Raw genomic sequence first — 26,159 nt, forward strand, 5'->3', positions numbered from 1 at the left:
CTTCCTGGCAGAGTATCCACAGGTCCAGACATTTACTGAAGAGGTGTCTGGTGCCCAATGGGTATACCTAGTGAACTTCCTCTGGAAGATGGGGGAAGCTTCTAGAAATTCCCTTTGATGTCCTGAGGCATCCTTCCTTTCCTGTCCGTGCCTCCAGACTGACAACAGAGGGTATGCAGCCCTTTGCATGGAGGAAGGCTACGGAGACTGAATGGCTAAGACAGGAAAACGTCAACTTCTAAAGTGGCATTTCAAAATTGCAATTTAAAATCTGACTTTACTATGAAAGAGAACTTTTCATTACAATTCCAAAGACATCAAACTAGTTACCTGCTCCCATTTGGAAAATACAGCTTATTATATGTAATAAGTAACGTCAATGTTATCCTATGGGAGTTGTAGGCCTTGCAGTAGTATAAAACAAATGTAAGAGTGTTTCACTAATAGGACATTTAGAACCTAAAAGTACATGTCCTACTTTTTAAACATATTGTACCCTGTCCTGTGGGCGGTTTAAGGCCTACTCTAGAAGCAACATATGTGTTGGAAAGGAAGGTTTAGACCTGGCAAGGTTGAAATTGCAGTTCAAACTCCAAACACAGGCTGAAATGGCTTACATGAGACATGTTTAAAGTGCTACTAGAATGTGTGGCACAATTAGGGCTGCAGGCACATTAGTAGCATTTAATTTACTGACCCCGGGCACAGGTACTGCCACTTTACTAGGGATTTACAAGTAAATTAAATATGCCAATTGGAGATAAGCCAATGTTACCATGTTTTAAGGAGAGAGCACAATCATTTTAGCACTGGTTTGGAGTAAGGCCAACAACAATTAATTCAGCAAAAAGTGGAGGGTAAAGGCAAAACGCTTTGGGGGGTGCTGCATAGACGGGAAGGTCCAACAATAGCTATGCCAAGGGCTTTGCTTCTGTGTAGCTTTATTTGCACCCTATAAATCCTCATACGCACAAAGTATGCAGCTTTACTGAGATTGTTTTTCAAAAGTACCCAGTATATAGGTAGAGTAAAATGTTACAGCGTACTACACAATTTAAAGGTAACATGTACAATTTGTATATGAGTAAAGAGCTCCGTTAAGGCAACATGGCACCCTAGCACAAGCTGAAAAAATATTGCACCATCACATAAATAATTGCAACACTTTTTGTTGTGTGAAATTGATTTAAAGTCATGTTATGAAAATATTACAATGTAAGTGCAGTTTGGTTGATTTTATTAATTGAAAATCCCAGTTCTTAATCCATCAAGCTCCTAATAGCACATGACTGGACTCATGCGGTATCTTCCTGGATCCTGGAGCTAACCTTCTGGGGTGATACAGTTAAACTCTTATTTGCAGCTCAACGGAGCTCCTTAAGATACTCTATTCTTCTTTCTCTCTTTATCAGATACAGGACCTGAGAATACTGGGCAGAGAGACTCAACCTGCTCCCCTCTAAAGAGACTCAGCATTGCGCAGACATGGCTTGGGTTGTTTCTATTCCTGTTCAGATGAGAAATTATTTGAATGCGTGCCTTTTGGAGCATGAGCAAGGCTGATTTGTACATGGTTTTTAACATTCTTTTGTGGTGCAGCTAATTTAAGAACAAGGGAACGGAATTTGTCCAGAATTTTCACCACTGATTTAAATTTAGTCAAGCATTTCCATCCATTACTATCTATGTGGAGCACCACGTTCCTCAAACGACTGCTACAGCCTCTCTCACTATTGACAGACCATCCTGACTTTCGTGATCAGGCAGGGAGCTCAAGAGGGCAGACTCTTTGAGAGGGTTCTACTGTGCGTTCCTGCCTAAAGGGTTTCTGGGACCACCCATTTGGCATTACAAAAGGTGTCATGAGATAACAAAGTAACCATGCTCCAGGACTTCTGTGGTGTCAATTAGTGTGTCTTTGAAGAGCTTGCTTAGTGCTGTTCCCACAACAGTTAAACAGCAATGGTAATTCCCTCATCTACTTGGGGCCGAACCCTTATGGAATGGGAGAACACCCCTTGACATTGTGCTCAGACCCTAGTATTAACAAAATAAGCTGTGCAACTCGCTCCAGCTACTTCCCTAACCTGAAATTGATCTGAGAGACAAAAGGTGGGCACTAACATCCTCTGTGGACATTTCTGTAAACCAGCTGGGGTGAAAACTAGGCAGCTCAATAATCATAGGTTTTGCACTTTCTTTCTAAGCGATCGCTAGATCTGTCTCTTTCTCATCCTAAAACAGTAACCCTTGTACGTTAAATAATTATTATCTGCGTTATTACGTTGTCATTCATCAATATTTACATTCCTGTGAACCCTAAAGCTAGGACCAAGGCATGAGTCCAAAAACCAAATTGAATTTAGTTTTCAAGAGTGAGCAAATAAATTAAAATTATACCGAAAAATAAGTAAAATTCACAATATTTTTGATTTCCACAATTTGTAAGTTTCTGGTGGGTCAGGGAATCACTTTTAAAACGTATGGTGGTTTTCCTCTGTTGTTGGGTGAAAACATTAGTCTGGATAATCCTTTGAACCATAACAGGAAGCACAGTGTTTCACAATAATTTATGTTTCGATGTGTCCCATTTTATTATGTGAAATTCGGTTCATTTGCGACATGTGTCTTTGATAGCAGCGCTGTCCCAGACGCTCAGCTCCTGCTGCTGTGTCGGTTATGTAAAAATGTAACACGAAAAAAAGTAATGCCTCTACAAAACATCAAAATATGGAAGGAATAGTGGCTGTTAAGTGAACAGAAAAGATTGTTGTAATAGCAAAGAGAAGCTTTCGGAATCCTTTGAAATACAGGGAGTGACTAAGATAGACTAATGGAAAAAGTAAGGGGCATAATATCAAGGCCCATTTAGCAGCTTTTTTTGGCTTTAAAAGCCAAAAAAGCGGCGAAATTAACATCGCCCTATTAACAACGCAGCGCTAACATGCATTAGCGCATGTTAGCAGCCATTTTTCAAACGCCGTACTTTGCTTCGCTAATGAGATGCAAAGTAGGCGTACCTTTAGGAAATAACTGGAAAATTATCGGTAACCGCACAACGAGGTATTTACAAGCCGGCCTTGAAACAACGTATCGATGTAAAAATCTGCGCTAACCATGGATATCGCCTAATAGTAACGTCTGCTAAATTCTTGACTTATCCATGTACACAATGGAAGGTGGATTGTAAAGTAACATCCACTTCTCTCTATTATCAACATTTTCTTTAGCGCTGTTCTAACATCGCTGGTTTTTATGCGATATTGATGTCAATCGCCGTATATCGCCGTGTTTCACATAGCCTGTTAGCAAATCCTTGCAAATACAACGCCAACATGGCAATGTGATCCAGCGATATACAGCTATGTTGAAAAATGCGCTAGATGCGTTTAGCGATATTTATCGCTCGTTTTTAGGTCTCGGCCTGCGTGGGCTGACCTTGAGAGAAAGAAAAACACAGCCCCCGAATCCGAAAATGACGCTGCATTTCTCCGAGGCATTTCTGCTTCACCTCGGAGAAAGATGGTGTTGTCAGGCACACTCCATCTATTTTTAACAAACGTTAACTTAGCATGCGGAGTTTGCATACATACTGTGCAACTCGTAATCAGGGCCTGTGTGAGCAAACTTTTGTTTTGCCATGTTATTTATTTTGCTAACCTGTTTCTGTTATACATGTTGCCCAGCATCATTTTTTTGCGTGCCTGTTCATGTGTTGTTGAGTGGTTTGTCTCTGTTGCTGTCTGTCAATGTTAGGCCTTGTTAGTCAGTTCTGTAACGCTCGTTACTTTTTAGTGCGAGTGTCCTTTTGTGTCTACTTGGCTTTGTTTGCGACCTTTGATTCCTTTCCTCACCTCTTGTTTGTGCCAGGCTGTAGTGGCATCTGCGATCGGTGGCATACATTATTGATCGTCGCAGCTTTGTCTGTTTCCCATTGCTTCTTTACATAGCTGAGCGCAGCTGAATGATGTGGCATTTCTTTCCTGGTGACAGTGCCTGGTTTTGTGACATTTCTCATCTGGTCCCAGGTGTTACAGTATTTCCATTGGTGCATCAATTGCTGCCGCGCTGGCTCCCGGGCCCCTCACAACCCCAGGCAGCGCCTGGGAGCTGAGAGGCGCAGATGTGCCGGCGCGCTCTTCACGACTGCGGTTGCACCACCGAGGGGACGAGATCTATTCTGAGTCTAGGGCGGTGGCGTGGATATGCGGGGCGTGGATCTGCGGGGCGTGGCAGCGGCGCCCCTATCATAGGTGGACTGGATGCTCTGAAGGCCGCATCTGGCTCATCGTGACTTCTTCACTCCCTCTTGTTCTTGCCTTATTTAATTTCTCCAGTCACCGCCAATTAGGAGATATTATGGACATTTGCCCCCCCCCCCTTGTTGCCCGCACCGGGACCGGAGATAAACCCTGGCAGCGTGAATTTTACCTCCAGGGCCATGCTCGGCCAGACAGTTGGGGGCGGGAGGCACTCAAATTTATGGGCCTGGGCGAATTCCCACTGTGGAGTCTCTCGTCTCCCCTCCCCGCCTCTGGTTGCAAGGGGGGGGGGGTGAGCTGCGGGCTGCAGCGGAGCACCCCCCCGCGATTGATGTTCGCCCTGTCTGGCAAGGGGGTGTGTGAAAAGCTCGAGGGCCATGCGGTTGTGCCCCAGCTAGGTAGGCAGCATAGGCAGGGGGTAGCTGGACTGTTGAGGTGTTAATGTGGTCCGAGAGCAGATGGTTCACCCTCTCACACCCTCTCCACCTCATCCTCTCACCCTCACCCACCCTCTAACCCTCACACCCCCTCTCACCCTCACACCCCTTCTCACCCTCACCCTCTTACCCTCACTCACCCTCTCACCCTCTCTCACCCTCACACACCCTCACTCACCCTCACTCACCCTCACACACCCTCACACCCCCTCACACACCCCCTCTCACCCTCACACACCCCTTCTCACCCTCACACACCCTCTCACCCTCACATACCTTCACACCCCCCTCCCACCCTCACACACCCTCACACTCTCTCACACCCTCACCCACCCACCCTCACCCACCCTCACCCACCCTCACTCACCTTCACTCACCCTCACACACCTTCACACACCCTCACACACCCTCACTCACCCTCACTCACTCACCCTCACGGACATGGCTTGCCTGGGGTGACAACTTCCCTGGTTCCTATGCTTCGAGCCTTTGCTGGCTCTTGGAATTATGCTCTGGGTATGTGGCTCTGTGTATGTGTGTGTGGTTCTGTGTATGTGTGCGTGGCTCTGTGTATGTGTGCATGGCTCTGTGTATGTGTGTGTGGCTCTGTGTATGTGTGTGTGGCTCTGTGTATGTGTGTGTGGCTCTGTGTATGTTTGTGTGGCTCTGTGTATGTGGTGCTGTGTGTGTGGGCGCTCTGTGTGTGGCGCTCTGTGTGTGTGGTGCTGTGTGTGTGGCGCTCTGTGTGGAGCTCTGTGTGTGTGGCGCTCTGTGTGTGTGTGTGGCGCTCTGTGTGTGTGTGTGTGGCGCTATGTGTGTGTGTGCCGCTCTGTGTGTGTGTGTGTGGCGCTCTGTGTGTCTGTGTGGCGGTGTGTGTGTGTGTGTGTGTGGCGCTCTGTGTGTGTGTGTGTGTGTGTGGCGCTCTGTGTGTGTGTGGATGCAAATGCAATAGGTCTCGCATTTGTGAGAGATTAAGCTATTGGCATTGTAAATGACAATGCCATTTATTTATATGTTTTAAAAACAAAAATAATGTCATGAGCAATGCCAATAGCTCTAACTTTAACAAAGACTAGACCATTGCATTGTAAATGCTTGTTGATAATATGCCCCTAAGAAATCTATGTCAAGACACAATTGGAGAATAAAGTACATTATGTAAAAGAGAAGCGAATAAAGGGGTAGATTTTAAAAAAGAATAAACATATCCAAGTGACCAATGCAAGGCAGGGAAGTAAATAGGAGAGAGATAAGTCAAAGATGTTATTGAGAGTCCATAGAGAGAAGTGAGAGGTGAGATATGGCAGGAATAAGGTCGTCAAGAAAAAGATTGTGCTTTTTGAGGAGATCAGATGGCTAGATAATGAACACATCCACAGTCTAACATTAAGATGGCAGTTTGAGAGATGATGGTGAAGACAATGCTCAAATGAGGACAAGAGGAATATTTCTGAACTTTTGGTATAAAAGGTCAAAACACAGCTTGCAAAGGCATAATTGGAGTAGGGTGGGCGCACACTGCCTCACATCCCAGCACTCAGTTTGCCCCGATGCATCATAGTAAATGCAGTGCATGATAACACTTACTTCAGTGTCAGGCTTTAGTTTTTCACCCTTGTTGGTGCTGCCAGTGCTGTGTATCTCTAGACAAGTGTTTCAGGATTGTTGTCCTTCTTCAGAGAGCAATTCATTCTTTTTGGGGGTGCTGGAAATGCTGCCCAAATTTCTTCTCAGGTCTCTGTAGCACTTGCTGGGCGCAGGTACATCAACCAGAGCTTGTCAGCTCATTAGCTCAAGGGAGCCTTTTCAAAGAGGAGGAGGGTGGGCGTAATTGATCAAAGAGGGATGAGAGGCTTCCAAAGAGGGGTATGTCTTGAACAGAACCCAGTGGTCCTGAGCAGAGTCCAGGAGAATTGTGTGTAAATATTTTGTGTAAGGATTTTAATGACACAGACTTGCAGTGTTAATTAATAAAATACATTTCTTTCTCGTTGAATAGATAAAGCTCAACTATTTTGGAAATTACATTCCTAATGCATGGACGCAAGAAGCTGGATGTGGGGTTTGCGAATTTGACCTTCTTGACCTATCAGCAAATGTAAGTATGTATGTATGATATTCATAATCGGTACATATGGGGTTATGCATTCCTTCCTGATATTATTCATATGTATTGCATGTTATTCATTCCAGGCTACATCTGTTAAACATTTATAAAATCAATTTGAACTTTTACTCATTACTTCTAGAATGTCCACTCGTACTGTGTGACCAACTCAAATGGTGGAATTAACTAGATACATATGTATGTGAAACAGACACAGGCGTGCTAATTTTGAATCTGTAATTACTTTATTCCACATTCCAAAGTACAATTATGGGGGAATTCAACATACCGATGTACAAAATTAAACATTTAATAAAAAGATGAACATTTTGTATCCTCAACTTGTAAACTACTTTAGATTCACATATAACGTAGACATACATTTTAGTGGGGTAGCAGCTATAACAACCTTACTCTTATTTTTTAAATGTCTGTGCGCTGAGAGCATTACTTTTGGAATCAAATATATTTCATGAGAATCATTTATATTGATCAAAAATAAAATGGTTACCATTCAAAGCACCGAGGTTAATTGTTCAGAACTATTTCATATGCAGAGCTACCTTTCTTTGGGACTGTTGGGGTGGTCAAAATCAGATCTTGAGTTTGTAAGATCAATGCACTGTGTTTTGATGCCCTGCATCTCATGCACTGCTCCAAAATACTCTAGCGTGTTATTCTTTTCACTGTGCACCATTCCGTATACCATAGCTGGATCAGAGAAAATAACGTACACTATTACAGTGAAAGCTGCTCTTGACCTGCTTTCAAGCTAAGCCAATCTCCCCACCCACTGGTTCCAGCATAAAATGAACAATTTAGTTTGCAAAGCAGCAGCTGCTGAACCACAGCAAAGCCAGAAACTCAACCCAATGGAAAATTGTCATGCAGAGAAGAAAACAAAAGGTTAGAATATTGTTTTTTTCCCGCTGACACTACTTGGAAGGCATGTATAATAAGTCAACACAAGGACATTCCTCATATACATTCAAACATGATAGTGTTACTTTGCTTTAGGGTCTCTACAGTTGCATTTAGTATACATATGAGTTAATATATGTATAGATGTACACAAAATATTCGAAGGTGGCACAGTGTTATGCAGCCACATTCATAATGTTCTGACCTTGTGTCAACATGGAGCATTTTAATAATATTTACATTTTTGTCCTGTACTGCACATGTGCTTAGTCTGTGACCATAGATATTCAAGAAGATCACCCTGCACAGATTTTCTAGGGCAATGTTTTCCCAATCTGGAATGTTCTGCCAGTGCATTTCGGGAATGTACGTTTTATCTCAGGGTTGGCTCTCCGGGGCCTGTGATAGCAAGACGAGGGTGACAAAGTCCCACCCCCTCCATATATACAAGAATTTCGGTCCTGGGGTGTGCTCTTTAGAGCCTCTAAAGGCTAGGGGAGGGGGGGGGGGCGCGATTCCTCCCATTAATACAACAAAGCACCCATGGACAACATTTTTTATTTATACTATCCTGCGGGAGTCCCACAGAATCATGATATTATTTGCAGATTTTTGGGGGACTATTGGCCCCAGGGCGGCAGTCCCTTTGGGTCCCTTCATGTGACATAGGGAATCAGGATATCCTAACCTAACCCCTTATGTTTTTTTTACCTGCGCTGGGTAGAGGACTATGGCCCGCATCCTTTAATGGTTTCTAGCAACATTTTCCTCATGTTGGTTACAGCCAATCAGAAGGCTAGTTCCAGTGGAAATCTGACTCCCACGGGAGCAAATTGGCCCAAGGCAAATAAAGTTTCCTGGGTCAACTTTTTAAAAACACTCACAGGCACTGGATGATGTTATCAGTGATGTCATTGGAGATGTCATCATTGATGTCATCAGTGATGTCACAGAACATGTCATGAGTGATCTAAAATGGAAGATCATAAGTAGTGCATTGCAGGGGGATGAGTTATGATTATCTCAGCTAATTATAAATGCTGCATTTCTCTAGTTTTGTACGAGTGTAATTTCAGCCTAACTAACGTCCCTGAACCCTTTGTTTTGTCTGCAAATATATATATATACACACACACACGCATACACACCTCCTTTTCAACAAAAAAGAGTCCTGTCACTCGGAGTCAGATTGGGTTGTGAATTTATTCAAAATGTATAGCAGTGTGCAGTCCAGAGACACGTTTCAGCCTTTATCAGCCTTTTTCAATCTGTCCCCAAAACATGTGTTTGCCAAAAATCACAAGCATTTAAAAATTCCATCTTTGTACCGACGGAAACAATACATTTATAAATTTAACAGTCACATTTCTTTTTCTTCCTACCAGTTCGGACTGACCGCATTTTTAAAGAATTATTTTGCCAAAAACAAGCAATGCTGGCATATTATATTAAAAAAGAAATGTGACTGTTAAATTTCTCAATTCACTCGGTCACGTTCCATGTTTTAAAGTGCACGGACATTGTTGGTGCATTTTGGTTATTGAAGGATTTACCAGAAGTCACGTGGTCACTATGATTTAAATGGAAAAAATACTCCATGATGTTGCTCACCTGTGATCAAGGCCATTTGAGTGCCGAAACTCGTCAGAAAAGACTGTGTTGCCAGATTCATTGTATAATAATGCCAGTATGTTCCTCAAGTTGGCCTTCGCTTTTCTTTGGTGTTAAATTGCGGGCCTCTGAAATTTCATTAGCGATGTATTCATATTTAGCCACTCTTATTATTATTTTGTAATACAGACGCTTAGCGCCTCTTAAGTCATCATTATATCATGGGACAGAAGGATGCGCCCATGCCATTATCTTTAATTCTGGAAAAGCCGGATCTTGTGATCTGGTAATCCAAGTGTGGTAGCTGTCATATTCTTAAATCTGTAGTAATTAGGTGTCCTGTAATCACTTGAATTGTGCAAAAAATAAATAGGCCACTATCAATATCTTTTTATTTTCTGATCATTGTTGATTTTAGAAAAACAAATCACATTTTGGCAGTCTAAACAGCAGCTGTAATTATGCCCTTGCTTTCAACTTGGTTTTCCAGCTCTGGCAGTAGGCATTGTGATGCTATAATTGTCGAAGAGCTACATCATTTCATTTTTACACGTGATTAGTCACACATTAACTGTAATAAGAAAGCAGAGGCATGTGCAAATGGTGTTTGCAAGCTTGCGCTATATAAAACTTTATAAATGCATAAATAAATAAAGCACATTGAACCCAGATGCCTTGACTTTGCCAATGCTTATTTCCATTGTGTTTATCTAGTGCGAATATGTGCTGTAGTTCAGATCTGTTACCACACAGTGCAAAAGACACATCTGATATCACTTATTCTCATGTCAAATTAATCTTCCAAGGCATTTCCCTTCAGTAATGGTAGTTAAAGCAGCCAGTGACAAACTGTTGCCAGAATCTAAGCCAGTATTTCATAAGTTTCCATTACACTGTAAGCATGGACAAAGTAAAAATTTCAATAGCAGTTAAATTAATCAATAAAGGTGCTTCTTGGGTCTGAATCAAGGTAGTACTTTGGATTTTTCTAAAATTGTATGTATGATATATTTATTTATAGGGCATTTCAGCCAGCCCTCTTTGCCCATTGGTTTTTTATTGCGCCTTTCACATTTCGCCCACTACAGCATGCAGCAAAGGGCAGTGGGTCAGGCCAACTGAGCCATTGGCTAGCTTCACTGTGAGTGACAACATTCTGCCCTTTTTTTACGTCCACAAACAAATTAATTATCTTAACTGCCAGGGACTACTGAGGTAATGTTTTCTTTTTGAGACCCAAAAATATTTCTGCTATTATCCAATGTTTTTTTTAGATTGACGACGCCCCAGCACCATCCCCTAAAATATCGTTTTGCAAATACTATGACGAGACAAAACAAGCATTAACAAAGCTAAAAAGCTTTCTACCAAACCAAACATTTTGTTTTGCTCTCACTTGTTTAAAAAATAAACTACATGATGAAGTTATGCATTTGTGATTAACTAGCATTAATAGGAATACTCTAGTTCCTCTGAGACGTCATCTGTTTTAAATGTTGGAGTCTGCACTCATATTGAATAAGCATTGGCAAAGCAAGTATGTCTGCCTTAGCAAGCTATTGCAAAGATAGATTTTCCTTAAGTTTTATTGCAAGTATATGCTACAAAAATAAAAAGAGGAAAAAAGAGAAAACGCTGGTGCCTAAATGCGGTAGAAGAGTGTGGTGGCTTCCCAACAGGTAAGTGTAATAAGAACAGTTATTGAAACCCTTAATAGATTTAATGCACAGCACAGGAAAATATGATTCTTATAGGCACAAAGAAAACATACCATCGCATTTGAATTACTGTAACCTGAAGACATAGTTTAGGCACACACGGATGACTAAAGGATAATAAATGGAGAGAAAAAATACAGTGGCACAATAAAGTATTGATCCACTAGCCCTAGAAATTAAGGGGCCCATTAGGATGTCGGGGCGGATCGCCACCGCCATGCGGGCGGTGGCGATCCGCCCGACATCCTCGCCCACCCGCCACCTATTTCCCCCCCGCCATATTACAATGGCGGGGGGACCGCGGCGGACGGAAACACCGTCCGCCGCTTTTCCGCCCCTGTCGCCTTGCGGCCGGGGCGGAAAATAGTTCATATGACTGGAGGTGTCTATCGGACACCGTCAGCTATATTATGATGAGCTTCTGGAGATGGCTTTCCGTGGCGGCAACGGAAAGGCATGCGGTCTTTGCTGGTGAAGGACGAGGAGGAGGGTGCACATGGGGGATACCTGTGGTACCCCCCTGCATTTGCATACACAATGCGGCAGGCACCGCGCAGTGCCTGCCGCTTTATGTATGCAAATCCATGCCATGCATTTCTAACATTGCGGCGGGTGCTGGTGTAAACACCGCCCGCCGCAATGTTATAAATGCATGATGAGCCCGCCAGTGTGGCGGGCGCATCATAATAGGCATTGCGGGACCGCCGCTCGGGTCACGGGCGGCCCCGTTTTCCACAGGGATGGCGGGCGGTCCCGTTTTCCACAGGGATGGCTGGCGGGCAAAGTCCGCCCGCCATCCTAATGGGGGCCTAAGTGTCCTATTTTAACTGGGTGTGCACCTGTTGTTAGGAAAAATGCAGTCACCTTGCGTGCAAGATAGTCAATGGCTGAAATGGACCGACCCGGTGCCACATGTATTCTTAAGAGGGAGCAAAATGTGACTGTTAAAAATATCAGTGAATGAAGAGGGCTGATGCAAATCCCCTACATAAGTCTATATAAGTCTATTTGTATGCATTTCTATGATTGATTTTTAGTACATGAAACTGATGATTCAACGAATGTGTAAGCCAGATCTAAAAAGTGTTTCAGGTAACTATTTCCTGAGTGTGTTTTTTTTTTAGTGACTGACAGCAAGTCTCCTACTGATTGCCAGTTGTTCAATCCGAATATGAGGTTCCCATACTATTTTAGCAGTGTGAATAGAGAATATTTATTTGTCATCCAGGAATATAGCTTGTTTACGGTTTTTAGAGTTCATACCTTCAGTGGCTCAGTTACAGGTGTCCTAGGTACTTACCGGTGTGGGTTTTCTACTGGCTATCTTTACCGATGTCCACATTATTATGCCCGTAAGTAACCCAAAAGTCAGCTGAAAAGAGCTTTCTATATTAGATCTCTGGTCATGCTGTATGAATACTCACTGAACAGGGTGTTTTTAGCTTGATGGATGAGTAAATACGGATGCAGGCTAAAGTGTTTTATCTGTGAACCTATGACAACAAATTACAAGATTTTTGGAGAATCGATTTAGTTTGATTAATTTGATTTGAATACTTCAAAGTGCAAACTGGCAGCCTAATGGGTCTCCTGGTGCCAGAGCTTATTACTGCTGTAAAATGAAAAGACAAAACCTACAAACTTTTGTATTTTGAGCCCCACTAGTAGCCTGATGTTGCTGACTGTAGGGCCTGGCATTGGCAGTGCTTTTGGAATTGTGGCCAGAGAAGCATAGTGCCAGAGTCAAGAATGCCTTGAAAGTATGACGCAACTCAGTGAAAACAATTACTTTGTATATTGGAAACCAATTAACGAAATGCAGTTGTCCTGAAACAGATTCATAGCATTTTAACAGTGGTTTGGCAAGGAAAGTGCAGCTGTGTGTCTTGGCCACAGACCCCTGTCAGTTTGGGGCCCATAGTCCAATAATATATAGTTTAAATAATAAAATGGAAGGCCTGACCTGTTAATTCCTGAAGCATCTAAAACAGCACTGAAACTCAAAGTACGGCCCAGGGAACGCCTGCAGCACTCCTGACATTCACCTGTGGCCCCTGGATTGACAGCAGCACTGGGCTGCTGTTGACTTCAGAGAGCACTAACATTCAGAAAGATATTAAATACATGGGGAAGCTTTTATTTACAAGCCAAGTGAAGTAAAGGAAAATAATCGATTAAAGTATCCTGCAACATTTAACTATCCACAAAGCCCCACTCCCATCCTGCTAGCATCATTGCGACCCTTGGGCTTACTACAGACCATACTTTGCGGCCCCTCTGAAAATGTTTGTGAGTATCTATGCCCTTGCGAATCCAAATATTGTGTTTTATCTCCCTAAGGTTAAATGCTTTCTTAATTACGAGACGCTCCTTGGATCCAAAACCAAAGAGAGACCCACAAAAAGATGTAACCCCTGGCCTTCTAATGGCTTCTAACATGCCTGCATTTTAGCTCTTCTAGCACATATGCCGACGCATTCTGAATGTTCTACCGGAATAGACAAAGATACTTAAACTCAAAAATAACTAATTAAATTCATCAATGTAAGAGTGGGTAAGGGTATGGATCATATTTTTTTCGGGCTTTTGAAGGGCAAAAAGGTCAAGATTTGATGATTAGTAGGAGGAGAAGCCATGAATGCTACCGAGATCTGAGCTGCTGAGGTGACCTATGTATTCAAGAGGAAAAGTAGAATCTGCATGGATTGGACAATTCAATTCAATTCAATTCATTTTATTATGATTTGGAATTCCAAGGAATTCCACATAACATTATTATAAAACATGATTCATAAAAAACAGTATTAAAAAGCACGAAGAGTTACACCCTTAAAATCTTATGGATTGGACAGCTACAGACAGTCAGTTTCAGGGGGGTTTTATGGAAACTAGACAACCACTTATAATAAGTACCTGAGCCTTAACTGTAGGGCACATTTAGGGTATACGTGACGATCAACTTGCATCTTAGTTTACTAATTGCATTGTCGTCATCAGGAAGGTTTCTAAGTTCATGTTTTAAAACCATTTCTTTTTATGAATATCTCTCAGTATGGTGATATAATCTGATGATCTAAGGTGTAACGCTTCCACATGGTAAATAAAAATACTTTTTGAAATCTGAAGAGACTTTGTCGATATCTTTACATCACCTTTGTTAAAAGATTTACATGCTAAATATTTTCAATGCTCGGCTTATGCACATGCTCTTAGTGCCATGCCACACCTTGGCTCAGCTCTGCCCAGTTCTCCTTGTTAATTGAATGGCTTTTCCACCTCTAGTTTGTAATTGCCTATGGAATATGTAATGAAATCTTAATGGCACTATTGAGTGATAGTGAGTATTTGGAAAGATAAATCTGAGATACATTTTCCAGGAATTGGCTAGTTACACTAATGTCTGACAAAATATCGACAGACAGAAAATCGACCTACAAAAATATCGAGACAGAAATATCGAAGACAAAACTATCGAAGTACTATCTACATAAAGGTCAGTACAAAAATATCGGAAAAAAATATTGTTGTCAAAAATATCGATGTTAAAAATATAATTTTTAAAAATGTTTTAATAATAATGTAAAAATAAATAAATATTACATATAATTAAAATAAATTATAGATATAAATATTGAAAAATATTTAAAAAATAATAACCAATACCTATAATTTTAAAATTAATTAAGCATCTACTTGTAAATTTATATATATATACTTACTCCAAATACTGCAACATTAGGGAAAGCGTTGACTAGTGAAGGGTTAAAAATTACTATTCTAACTCCAATGAGTGCAACAGTAGTTAAAGCGTTGGATAGCGTAGGGATAAAAATTACTATTCCCACTCCAGTGAGTTCTACAGTAGGGAAAAAGTTGGATAGCGTAGGGGTAAAAATTACTATTCCCACTCCAGTGAGTGCAACAGTAGGGAAAGCGGATAGCGTAGGGGTAACAACTACTATTCCCACTCCAGTGAGTGCACCAGTAGGGAAAGCATTAAATAGATTTGGGGTAAAAATTACTATTCCCACTCCATTGAGTGCCACAGTAGGGAAAGCGTTGGATAGCGTAGGGGTAAAATTTACTATTCCCACTCCAATGAGTGTAACAGTAGGGAAAGTGTTGGATAGCATAGGGGTAAAAATTACTATTCCAACTCCAGAGAGTGCAACAGTAGGGAAAGCGTTGGATAGTGTAGGGGTTAAATTAACATACTTATCAATTGAATAATAATAATAAAAAAATAACATGGTAATTAATTTATTTTAAAAATTATTAATAAATAATAATAAATTAAAATTATTATTTATTTAAAAAACATTAAATTACATCCCATACTATTCCCCCTTTAACTCACAACACACAACACATACAAAAAACACAATTAATTTAACTATCAATTATTCAATTAATAACAATTAATAATAAATGAAGTATAATTAATATAATTATAAATTAACTAATTAATAACTAATAATTGCCACATAATATTTAATCACAATTAAATATTAATGAACAATAAATTAACAATAACAATACATCAATTATAATTAATATAATTAACTGATTAATAAAAATGAATGACCAATTAATAATTCATTAACAATTAATTAATAATAAATACCAATACATAAAACTATGTCATTCATTTATTTAATGTAATTACTTCCCACCCTATTTCCCTATAAACCCTCAACCCACTACACACATAAAATCACCTCATTCATTTAATTATCAATTAATTACTTAATAAACATTAATCACCAATTAATTATTAATTAATAATATATTAACAATAACAATAAATAAAAATGAATACATTAAATATAATTCAGATAATTAACTAATTAATCCAAATAAATTACCAATTAATTAATAATTAATTAATAATCAATACCAATAATTAAAACATATTAATTAATTAATTATAATTAAGTTACTTCCCACCCTATTCCCCTATAAAGCCACAACCCGCTCTGATACTTAAACGCAAAATTTACTTTAACAAAATTACTAATTTCTGAACATTTATTCTAAAAATTATGAAAATACATGAAATAAATATTTAACATACATATAAAATACATACTAAAATACATGACACTAAAAAAATGGATATTGTTAACAACAATATTTTTGCTTACGATATTACTGACTTCGATATTACTTACTTAGATATTAAATAAAACGATATTACTTACCTTGGGGTCGATATTCTGGTCAACGATATTCTTGACTTCGATATTCTGTCCCTATGATATTAAAAACTCGATATTAATGTAGGTCGATATCAAAAAATCGATGTTTTGACTGCTCACCAGTTACACAGCCACAAGCACTTCCCAATGCACTGCTCATGACCTCACATGTGACCCAGATTATTTCACAATGGATCATCGATTACTCATTGATGAGATTAATTTTAACCTCACCAGTTATATCATTGGTGATTCACATAGGACTGCTCATGCCTAAGGAGATTGGCTTGGGTCTTGCGTTGCCTACCGTCTGCTACTTATAAGCCTGCAGTCAAGCTCTTTGTTTGGTGTGCATGAACCATGGCCTTCAGCTGTCCCATTTCCATTTAATGAAAGTGATAGGGTACATCTGCATTTACAACAGTCTATGCATGGCTTTTGTTCTTTGGCCTGGCCCTATCTCTGCACCATACTGTGGGATAGGTGGCCTGCAGGCAAAATGCATGTCAAATGACGGGTCATAGTGTTATTAAATGCAAGAGCATAAAACACATCTCACTGCAGTGCAAACAATGAGTAGCTTTTGGTTACGCACTGTGCCAAGGGTATAGAGCATGCTTGCCCTGCCCTTTAATTAACAAGCACAAGCCATAGCGTTGTGTCATCTCCTGCATACACAACTTACAGGGATCAATAGCATAACAGCTAGCAGTTTGCCTAGGCTTACTACAAACAGGGAGGAGCATAGGGCACACCAGGTGTGACTAGTGGATATTACCTAACTGTGTTGCAGACAGGGGAATCTGGTAATATGTAGTAAAGGCCTTCATCATCAGCATTGACTTTGGTGAGGTCGTATGTGATGTCACCATTCATGTCACTAATTATGTTTTTCGTGATGTCATCTCTGGTGTTATGCATGAGATCCTTTCCAATGATTTGGACAATTTAGGGTTATTTAGTTGCGTTCAGCTTGTGAATTTCCTTTGTTTTTAATCACAATCAAAATATCACTTTATATCAGGTTTTTCTTCCACTGAGTTTGTACTTTTTGTTTCTTAGACTATAGGCTAGTTTAGTTTCTGATTTAATAAAGAACTATGCTGTCCCTGTGATCAATATCTTCTCAAACACGTCTTGTGATATACTTTTACCAGTGATTGTTGTACTGGTAGGAGGCTACTTGTGGCCAGGCATACCGAAAATGTTATAAAGGGACAGTTGTGTGTGCAGTACTAATGGCCCACAGTATCCCCATGTCTAGTGGATGCTTAAGCTTGCAATAGTCCTTTGAACATATATTTAAATAAAGCCAAAAGTATCAAAAGGAGTAGGATCAGGTATCATTAGAGGAGCGCAATGATTAGATCTCGCCTGGCAAAAGCAGCGCATGCGCAGCCCTCACCATGGAGAGCACCTTTTGGAATCAATTCAGAGGAGGGCTTGTATGCGAGCGTCTACATGGACAAACATGGCTGCTCTTGCCATGTGTCTATAGCAACCAACAGCATGCACGTGTCTGTAGTCTGTAGGGACTGTGGACAGCCCAATGCCATTTTGCATCTTGGTGTGTCCTGGCAATGGAAATGCACGTTATCCCTCGCCCCCTTCCTGTTCTTCATGTTCCTGTTCCCTTCGTTCCTGCCCCACTACCGTTGGCCGTGTTCTCCATCCCCTCGCCCCCTTCCCGTTGTCCTTTCCCATTGTGCGTGTACTTTGTTTGAAAATTCGCTGACGAGCCAGCGGTAGTGCTACATGCAGCGCGCCAGCGTAGCAGAGACAGTTGCTTCCTGGGCATTTGGAATTTGTGAGGAAGCGGGGAAATTAAAAGAAAATGGACCAAGGATACGTGGGTGAGTGTCTCCTGGCTGAAATCCGGCACAGGTCTTGTTGTGATTGGACTCCCACCCCGTCGCTTTCCCATGCATTGCCTTGCAGTTGGTCCATCTGGCCATCACGTGGTGTGCGGCTTTCTGTTGGGACGCATTTACCCAAAGCTCGTCTACTGTCACATAGCAAATCTTTACAATCCTTTTGACATTTCTTTTAATCCTCAAGGGCCAGAGGCATGCCACTAAACCTCCTCAGTTCTGAAAGAATATTATGCATAAGCACGGATTGGGTAATAATATATAAATTGTAGTTCTCCCGCTCTATTAATCATCTGTTTGGCGATTACACCCATGAATGCCAAAGATTTCCTCCTCACGCCACCCGCCCTCGGTAACTCACAAACAGGTTCTCCAGCCCTGACCCTGAACACCGCAGGCAGCGCAGGTCGCAGTCTTTGGTATGTGAAGAGGGATTTCCTGTGCTGGGTCCAGATAAACCCTGCTATTTCATTGTACCGCTGTAATATCAGAGGTGAGCGTGAGCCACCTCAACAAAGAATAGCGAAACTGTTTTATGAAGCGTTACTGGCTCACTTATAGAGCTCTAAAAGGTGGCAGTATTTTTTTTTGTTGCAGTTTTATATAACACAAACTCGTACCCAGGTATCAGAAAACTTTAACCGAGCACCAGGCACATTAGGCAAGGTTGCATTATGTGTGTTTTTTAGGTCTGGGGAAATCAAGTGATTAGTCCAGAATCACAGGTTTTTGGAGCCAAGACTCGAAACCTGTCTCTTGTCCCACAGTCCGCAGCTCTGGGTAAACGCCACATCTCATCTCCTCTCCCCTCATTCATGCACAAGTATGCCACCCACTCCAAGCCTGCTCTGTACATTCAAGGATTTGATGTCCTGATTTTATCTTGAGATAAGAGAGAGCTACAAAATCTAAAAAGCAAATAAAATAAAATACTTGACTAGGTGAGCCACTCACCTGGCGTGGACCTGGGAAACTAGTGCGATTTGCCATTAATTGCTAAGTACAATAATAATATCGCATGGAACACGTTTTTGCATGTCGACGGCATCTAGAGTTTTCAAGTTTCCCACATCCACGAGTTGATTTCCGAATTGTGTTTATTATTTTTCTTGGCATTCGGGAACACGTGGAACTGCATCTCCCATTACAAATTTAGGACGGCCTGTATTCGAATACCAGGAAAACACGGCCTGAATAAACTACTTGGCAGGGACCTGAAATCCTGAGAGCTCAGTGCACCCAGCTCCGGTATTCACTGGTAATATGGAAAGTCATAACTGAGACCAGTGGTGTAGCGTGGGTTGTGAGCGCCCGAGTCAAGGCCATCATCCTTCCACTTTTCTTTTACAATTTTGCGCACCTAAAAGTGCCCCAAAGAATTTTGCACCCCTAAAAATGCCTTCAAGAAGTTTGCGCCCAGAGCAACCGCCCCTGTGCTCCCTCCCCACATTATCCACTGCCTCAGACTGTTAAAAGATGGTGCAATGCCATATTACTGAAAGACTGGGTGCTACACACGTACTAATTAGCAATAATCTATGGGAATGTGTATCCATCATAGCTGCCCAGAAGTCCGTATTCAATGCAACACATTTAGCCTGGCCCGCTTTTTAGATAAACACATGTTGCACTGTGGGACGTGGGTGTACTTTACCAGTATAAACTACGTTAGTGAAAAATTCCTTCAAAGTTCTTGGGGTCACTATCATTTGAGTGTTGCTCGCCCCGTCGTGCTTTGTCCTTGACACTCTGACCACACGTCATACTTTTTAGGTCAAGCTTGAGCAGCGCATGCGCTGCGAGGCATGCTGTATTCAGGTAGGGACTTGAAGCTCCGCCCACTCTCCAACCACATTTTTCATTGGCTTGTGTTATTGTCCACTGTAAACTGTAGCTGTTTATTGGTCAAAAGGCTTAGTAGTCCCTCCTTAGTACCGCCTTATCTCATTTTGTAACCTCCCATGGCGACACCCCCTGTTATGTGTGTTGTTGCTCAGTTAGCTTTAATTACAGCCTCCGAGCACTATTTTCTCAAATAGATTGTCCTGCCTGCAGTTGCAAGCAGGACACGCTCTTTCCTAACAGTTTTAAAAAATGTTTATAGTATGCAGTTGCAATGCAATGGGTCTCACATTTGCTACAATTTAGGCTATTGGCATTGTAAATAACAATGCCTTTTATTTATCAGTTTTAACCACTTCTGCTCCAGGCCGTCATGAGTCACGGTAGTCGTGTGCTCATGATGGCCTGGAGCCGTCAGAACATTGCCGCTCCGCCCATTCGCAATTAATTCCCTGCCCGTGCGGGCGAATTAGTCAGTCGGCGGAGTTCTGATGGCTCCAGGCCGTCATGAGCACATGCCTACGTGACTCATGATTGTGGATTTGGGGGTCTTTTGGGGGACCACCCAAAGGTGCAGGGTCACCCTATAGTCCACAGGTCTGAAATACAAACTGAGACCAACACTGGAGCACGGAGAGAAAGGATATTTATTACAATCTCATGAGAGAGAAAGCATCGACAACAGACACACATGAGAAGGCAGTCTGCCAAGCACTTTGGTTCCACATCTTATATACCCTTCTTCCCCACCCCTGCGTTTACAGTAAAGAAAGAACACCATGATTATGCAAAAGGGGGGATGTGTACAGTAAACGATGAACACCATAATTATACAAAGGGAGACATGTACAGTAAAACAATGAACACCATAATTATAGATCAATCTGATAAGTTAGCAGATGGTCACTGTTGTGCCCCTGCAGGGCAAAGGTGAAAAGCATGTTTATACAACAGATAGAGGTCAATCTGATAAGTCCGCAGATGGTAGTTGTTGGGCCCCTGCAGGGCATAGTGCACATGGTGAAGATGATAAGCATCTGGGAAACTCCCTGTCCGACTGGTTGAGCATGTGTTGGTCAATTTGTGGTCAGGCCAGAGCACGAACAGTGTGTGTATGTCCTTGCAGGAATGAGGCAAGTCAAGAGTGTAGCCCCAGAGCGTTTGTGATACAGAGAGAAGGTCAGTGATGAAGGGTGAAGCGCAAAATGGCAGAGCAAATGGCAAGATAACAGACATACTTTTCCACAGAGTACAAAATGGCTGAGCTAGTGTCAAGATAAAGAATACATTTTCCCCATGACGGCCAGAAACCGTCATGAGCACCGTGGTGCAACGCCCACCCCCTACCCCCGAGACCTATTGCATTGTTAATGCTTGTTTTTTTTTATGAGAAAAATTTGGAGAAAAAAATTCTTGGTATCCTTAACAGTCAATTTAGGTCAATGGTATGTTTTTGTTTGCCATTGATGTACTGGTAGCATCATCATTGGATCCTTTTCCTCTACCACGAGGCAATCTCATTACTTGGAAAGACTGTGTTGGTTCAGAATCAACAAGAAACAAGCCTTTAATCGTCTGTACCCCTCAGGGAATATTCAGGAGGGGAGGCACAGCATGTGCCGCAAGAAAGGCAGTTAATCTGCCTCCCGCCTGCAACCTATGGGGCCAAATGATTAAAGGCTAAGAGGAGAACATTGCTTTGTCCCATGCTTACAAAGGGGATAGTGTCCTATCTGGTACAGAAAAGGGATCCACTCATCCCATTGGTCTTGACGAAAGCCATTAACCCGCTGGGGCACAAGTGTGAAACATGCAAATCAACAGTATATTTTGATGTGATGGACACCTAAAATATCCCTGTACACATCCTCTCCCTGTTTTTAATCTTACCCCTATAAATGATTTATTCAATCATAACGGTGTTGGTTAGGAGGTAATTTTAGATAATTGTTTTCTTTTTCTTGTTAATTCGGATCCCACACAGTCTTTCCAAGTAAGAAGACTGCCTCCTGGTGGAGGAAAAGGACCCAATGATGATGCTACTGGTTATTAGTATGTCGATGGCGAACAGAAACATACCATTGATCGAAATTGACTACTGAGGGTCCCAAGAAATTTATCTCAAAATGTTTCTCATAATAAAGTTTTTCATTGTGATTCTCAAACAATACCTGTTCCCACTTCTTTTGATACTTTTGGCTACATTTGCAAGCAGAGTGGGTAACTAAAGTTCCTAGCTTCTCCCTCCCAGGATTTGATATTGATAAATCAATATATTAAAATATACAGTAGATATAAAACAACAAAAGACTGTATATTGTGTAAGTTTCCTAATGAATAGGGCAATGGGGGATGGGGACAGTGGGACACAACTTCAAAGCCAGGGTTTGGAGTGAAGAGGTGAAAGGTTCCTGATCATCTTTTCAGAAAATAAATGTATCTGTCTAGCAGGAATAGTCCTGATCATCTTTGTGCTAAAACCTATTGCTAAAACGGTTCGCTGCAAAACATTGTTAACTATGTTTTGGGAGCAAGAAGCCAACTAGTTACTTGGGAGGGCTATAAGCAACGTATAGCCTATGAGGGCCTGGCTTTGCTTCATCTAATATTATAAGTGTAGAAAGGTACAGGAACCTATTACTTCAAACATCCTGTCTGCACTGCATATTGTGAAAAGAGCACAAATGCGTTGACCACGTACTAAGGGGTCGATTATGATGGCGGACGGATTGCCTCCGCAGGGCTGGCGGGGGCAATCCATCCGCCATTCTCCCTGAAATGACCCCCGCCACATTAGGATGGCTGGGGTGGCGGTCACATCCTAATTCCTACGAAGGGAACGCCGCTGCCCCTGTGGACGGTCCCTCCACCTCGGGGGTGGCGGACGGACGCAGGCCCGTCCGCCATCATAATCGACCCCTAAGTTAGTTGGAAACAAGCACAATTAATAGAATGCAGAAAAGGATTTTAAAATCATGTTTTAAAAATATGATTGTTTTAACAACATGTCTATTTGCCTCATCAATGAAACGTGTTTACCAAAGATAACCATGATTGCAACAAAATAAAGACAGTTCACAGAGAAAAGTAAAAAAGTAGCAACTAACAGCAAAATACTAATGTAAATACAAGTTTCAATACTAAAAGCTTTTAAGTGGCCGTCATATTGGGTCGTGTCAACAAAATACTTAAATTTAAAGTAAAAGATGACTGTATACTTAAAAGCAAAGGTGAAATGTAATCGATAAAAGATATTAAGAAACCGAGTTCAGAGTGTATCAAAAGTAAATGTCTGTGCTAAAACCGAAGGTATGACATCTGAAAAACTTTGAATTAAATTGTTGCCCCAGAAGTCATAAGCACATGTAAAATTAGGACCATGGAATAGGAGTATCCCATATACCTTTTCCAGCTTTTATCAACACAATTCTGCCGTTTCGAAGTGCTGTTAATAATGGTTATTATACCTCAGTGGGATTGTTAAAGAAGTGATGTTACTAAAAGCCAATTTCGTTATTATTCAGCATTTATATTGTGCAGGGTCGCTGATTAAATTGGCTTTGAGTATTACTAGTTGTACCGACCTCGCAAGGATGAGTAATTGAGTCCATCTTTGCTGGATTCAAACTCATGATATACAGATCACTGCAAATGTCAGTACCGAGCATTAATTCTTTTAGCCCTTTTACTTCAATATGTGGTACTGGAACCTTTTTTAGGCACCCTAGGTTAGCTGCTTGGTATGGGAGGATAAGTCACGACCCAAGGCCTCCTAAATGGCAGCTTGAAATAAATTCAGTTTGCACTGGCTAGCAGGCCATATGTTGGGTACCACGCAGTATGACAGTAACTCACCATCTGTGGATAACACGTAATTTGTAAATAATATGTGGCGACCCTGCTGTGACTATTGTCAGTAGTTTTCAAATAACCTTGAAATGGGTAACACAACTGACTTTATATACGCTGCAATATGAGAAACAACATGGACAATTCAAATGTGCATAATTAAAATGGGGAGGCTTATCGGTCAGCTATGATGGTCTGATTCATGCCAGGTTATACAATTGAGATAAACCAACATTCAGTCAATACAAGTGGTAATATTTTACATTGTTTACTGTTGTAATCCTAAAAATACGACGTGCACTCAACCCTCGTGGTTCTGCCGTGGACACCTCTGTATTAAAGTCATCAAGGATTAAAGTAAATCCTCTAGTTTTTGAAAACACACTCTAAGCCTGAAGGCATGTCTTACTCAACTGGTTTAGGAGCAGGATTAGTGCTGTTGCTTTAGGTTTTTTTTTTTAAACCACTACATATAGATTAGTGATTGTTTACAATAGCCGTCTGTTTCAAAAACAGCAGCACCCATGTACCAGGTGTAAGATGTCCTGAAGGATTAATGTTATGCTTACAAACTAAACAGCTTATAAAATCATGCCTCAGGCCAAAAAGGTTCTGTTTTTCTGGTTATTATTTATATGGTCTCACTTCCTGCCTGACAATTTGAAATTTATGATGCAGACTGCATCTCATCAAAATAACTTTGACCGAAACTCACTTTTTATCAGTGGAAATGAAGCATTTTCCACAAAAAAAGCAATGATAGAGCTCAGGCTCAAAACACAAAGTATGGGTATTTTCAATGGGTATTTCGAATATTCTCTGAGGATCATTATGTTAAGGCTGTTTAATCAAAACCCTATGAAATGTTACGGGTGCATTATACAAATCCTATCACTTTAATATTCATATATGCTTTACAACCTTGTTTTACAGGTAGAAGTTTTTATCTTCCTTTAGAGAATGATGGATTTTGTTTCCCGTAAAAGATATATCCGTTTAAACTAAGATTTCTCGAAAGATCAGTCATATAAAGGGTTGTCTTTAACAGAAGAAGCATTGAAGGCTGCAGAATTGTACTCTCAAATTGATTCTCCTAGTTAAAATGCAGAGGGTGTCAGCATGTTTGAAAGAAAGACACAAAGAGTTGCAAATCTTCATCCCGGACTGCTAAGATGCAAGATATAAAATGTAGTTTATTTGTTTTTGACGACTTTTCAGATAAGTACTGTATGATAAATGCATTATTAGTGCTACTTCACGGTGCGAAAAGATGTGAAGATAAATCTCTCAACTCAAAAGTATGAGTTAAACAGTCTTACTGGCATTTACATCCACACAATGTAGTACCAAAGACATATCTGCCAAAGCACTGGCACACACATATGGGCAAAGCACGGCCAGTTCACAATCCTCTCTATTTTCATACAAGCATCTCTCACAGAGTCAAGGACAACAAATCTACTGAGTCTAGCCAGTCGGAAATTCCAGAATCATGCGAAAAGTAAACCCATACTTTAAATTGGTATGAGGCCATATAAATGGGAGAAGTATTTCATGAAAACACAGAAAGATAACAGAACATTTTGTTTATGCAGCCATAAGTCTTTTCAATATATATTGTCCCTGGACTTCACCTCTTGTGTGCAGATGATATTAACTTGTAGTAAATTGTCACCCCCTCCTCTGTGTTACTTACTTACACAAGGGATTTCGTCACTTACTGCACTCATATTGACCACAAGGTTATTTGTGCTGTCCCCAGTGAGATGATGACCCTGTGGCTCATCATCAGGCACCAGAAATTGAGCCTAAAGACAGTGATTGGCAAAAAATGCTTACTGGGCACATCATGTTCTGAAACTAGCTTTTCCTTGGTTTACTTAACATGGAGGTTAGGCCACAGAAGAGGAAATTACCTCTGATTTCCAGAGGTAGTTTCCCTAACTACATATCCACCTTAGGATCATGGCATAGCTCGTATTCCCCAAAAATAACATCATCAGGCCTCAGTTTACCTGCAGAATTAAGCAAAAGCTAATTATCTACTCCTTTGATGTTAGGATTAACCTTATAGTGTATGCAAGTGACACCTTTTAACATTTACTACAATGTTTACTTTCCAAAAATGTGTGTGGTTGCTTGGTATCCCTGTTTGTTGAGCTCCTCAAGTGTGAAATGTTTTTTTACTTGTGTTTGATAGAAGATTATTCAACCTGCCACATGTAAATTCCGTCAGTTTCCTAAGTAGAGAAGTCCTAGGATGCGGCTGTTTCATCCTTTTCTTGTTGCACCTCTATGGTCCTCATTAAAACCTTGGCACTTATCCAGTTTCAGTTGCAAATT

At 41.0% G+C, this 26,159-nt stretch overlaps 1 protein-coding gene across 1 annotated transcript in view; it reads left to right on the forward strand.

Moving 5' to 3' along the window:
• The window catches only part of PLOD2 (procollagen-lysine,2-oxoglutarate 5-dioxygenase 2), a 294,168-nt gene that overhangs the window by 171,364 nt on the left and 96,645 nt on the right, over positions 1 to 26,159 (forward strand). The window contains exon 7 of the mRNA XM_086942510.1: positions 6,699 to 6,797. Coding sequence (XP_086798636.1) covers positions 6,699 to 6,797 — 99 coding nt within the window. The remainder of the gene's footprint in view (positions 1 to 6,698; positions 6,798 to 26,159) is intronic.

The sequence above is a fragment of the Lissotriton vulgaris genome, chromosome 11 (genome assembly GCF_964263255.1).
Source record: "Lissotriton vulgaris chromosome 11, aLisVul1.2, whole genome shotgun sequence".
In the NCBI taxonomy this organism is placed as follows: Eukaryota; Metazoa; Chordata; class Amphibia; order Caudata; family Salamandridae; genus Lissotriton; species Lissotriton vulgaris.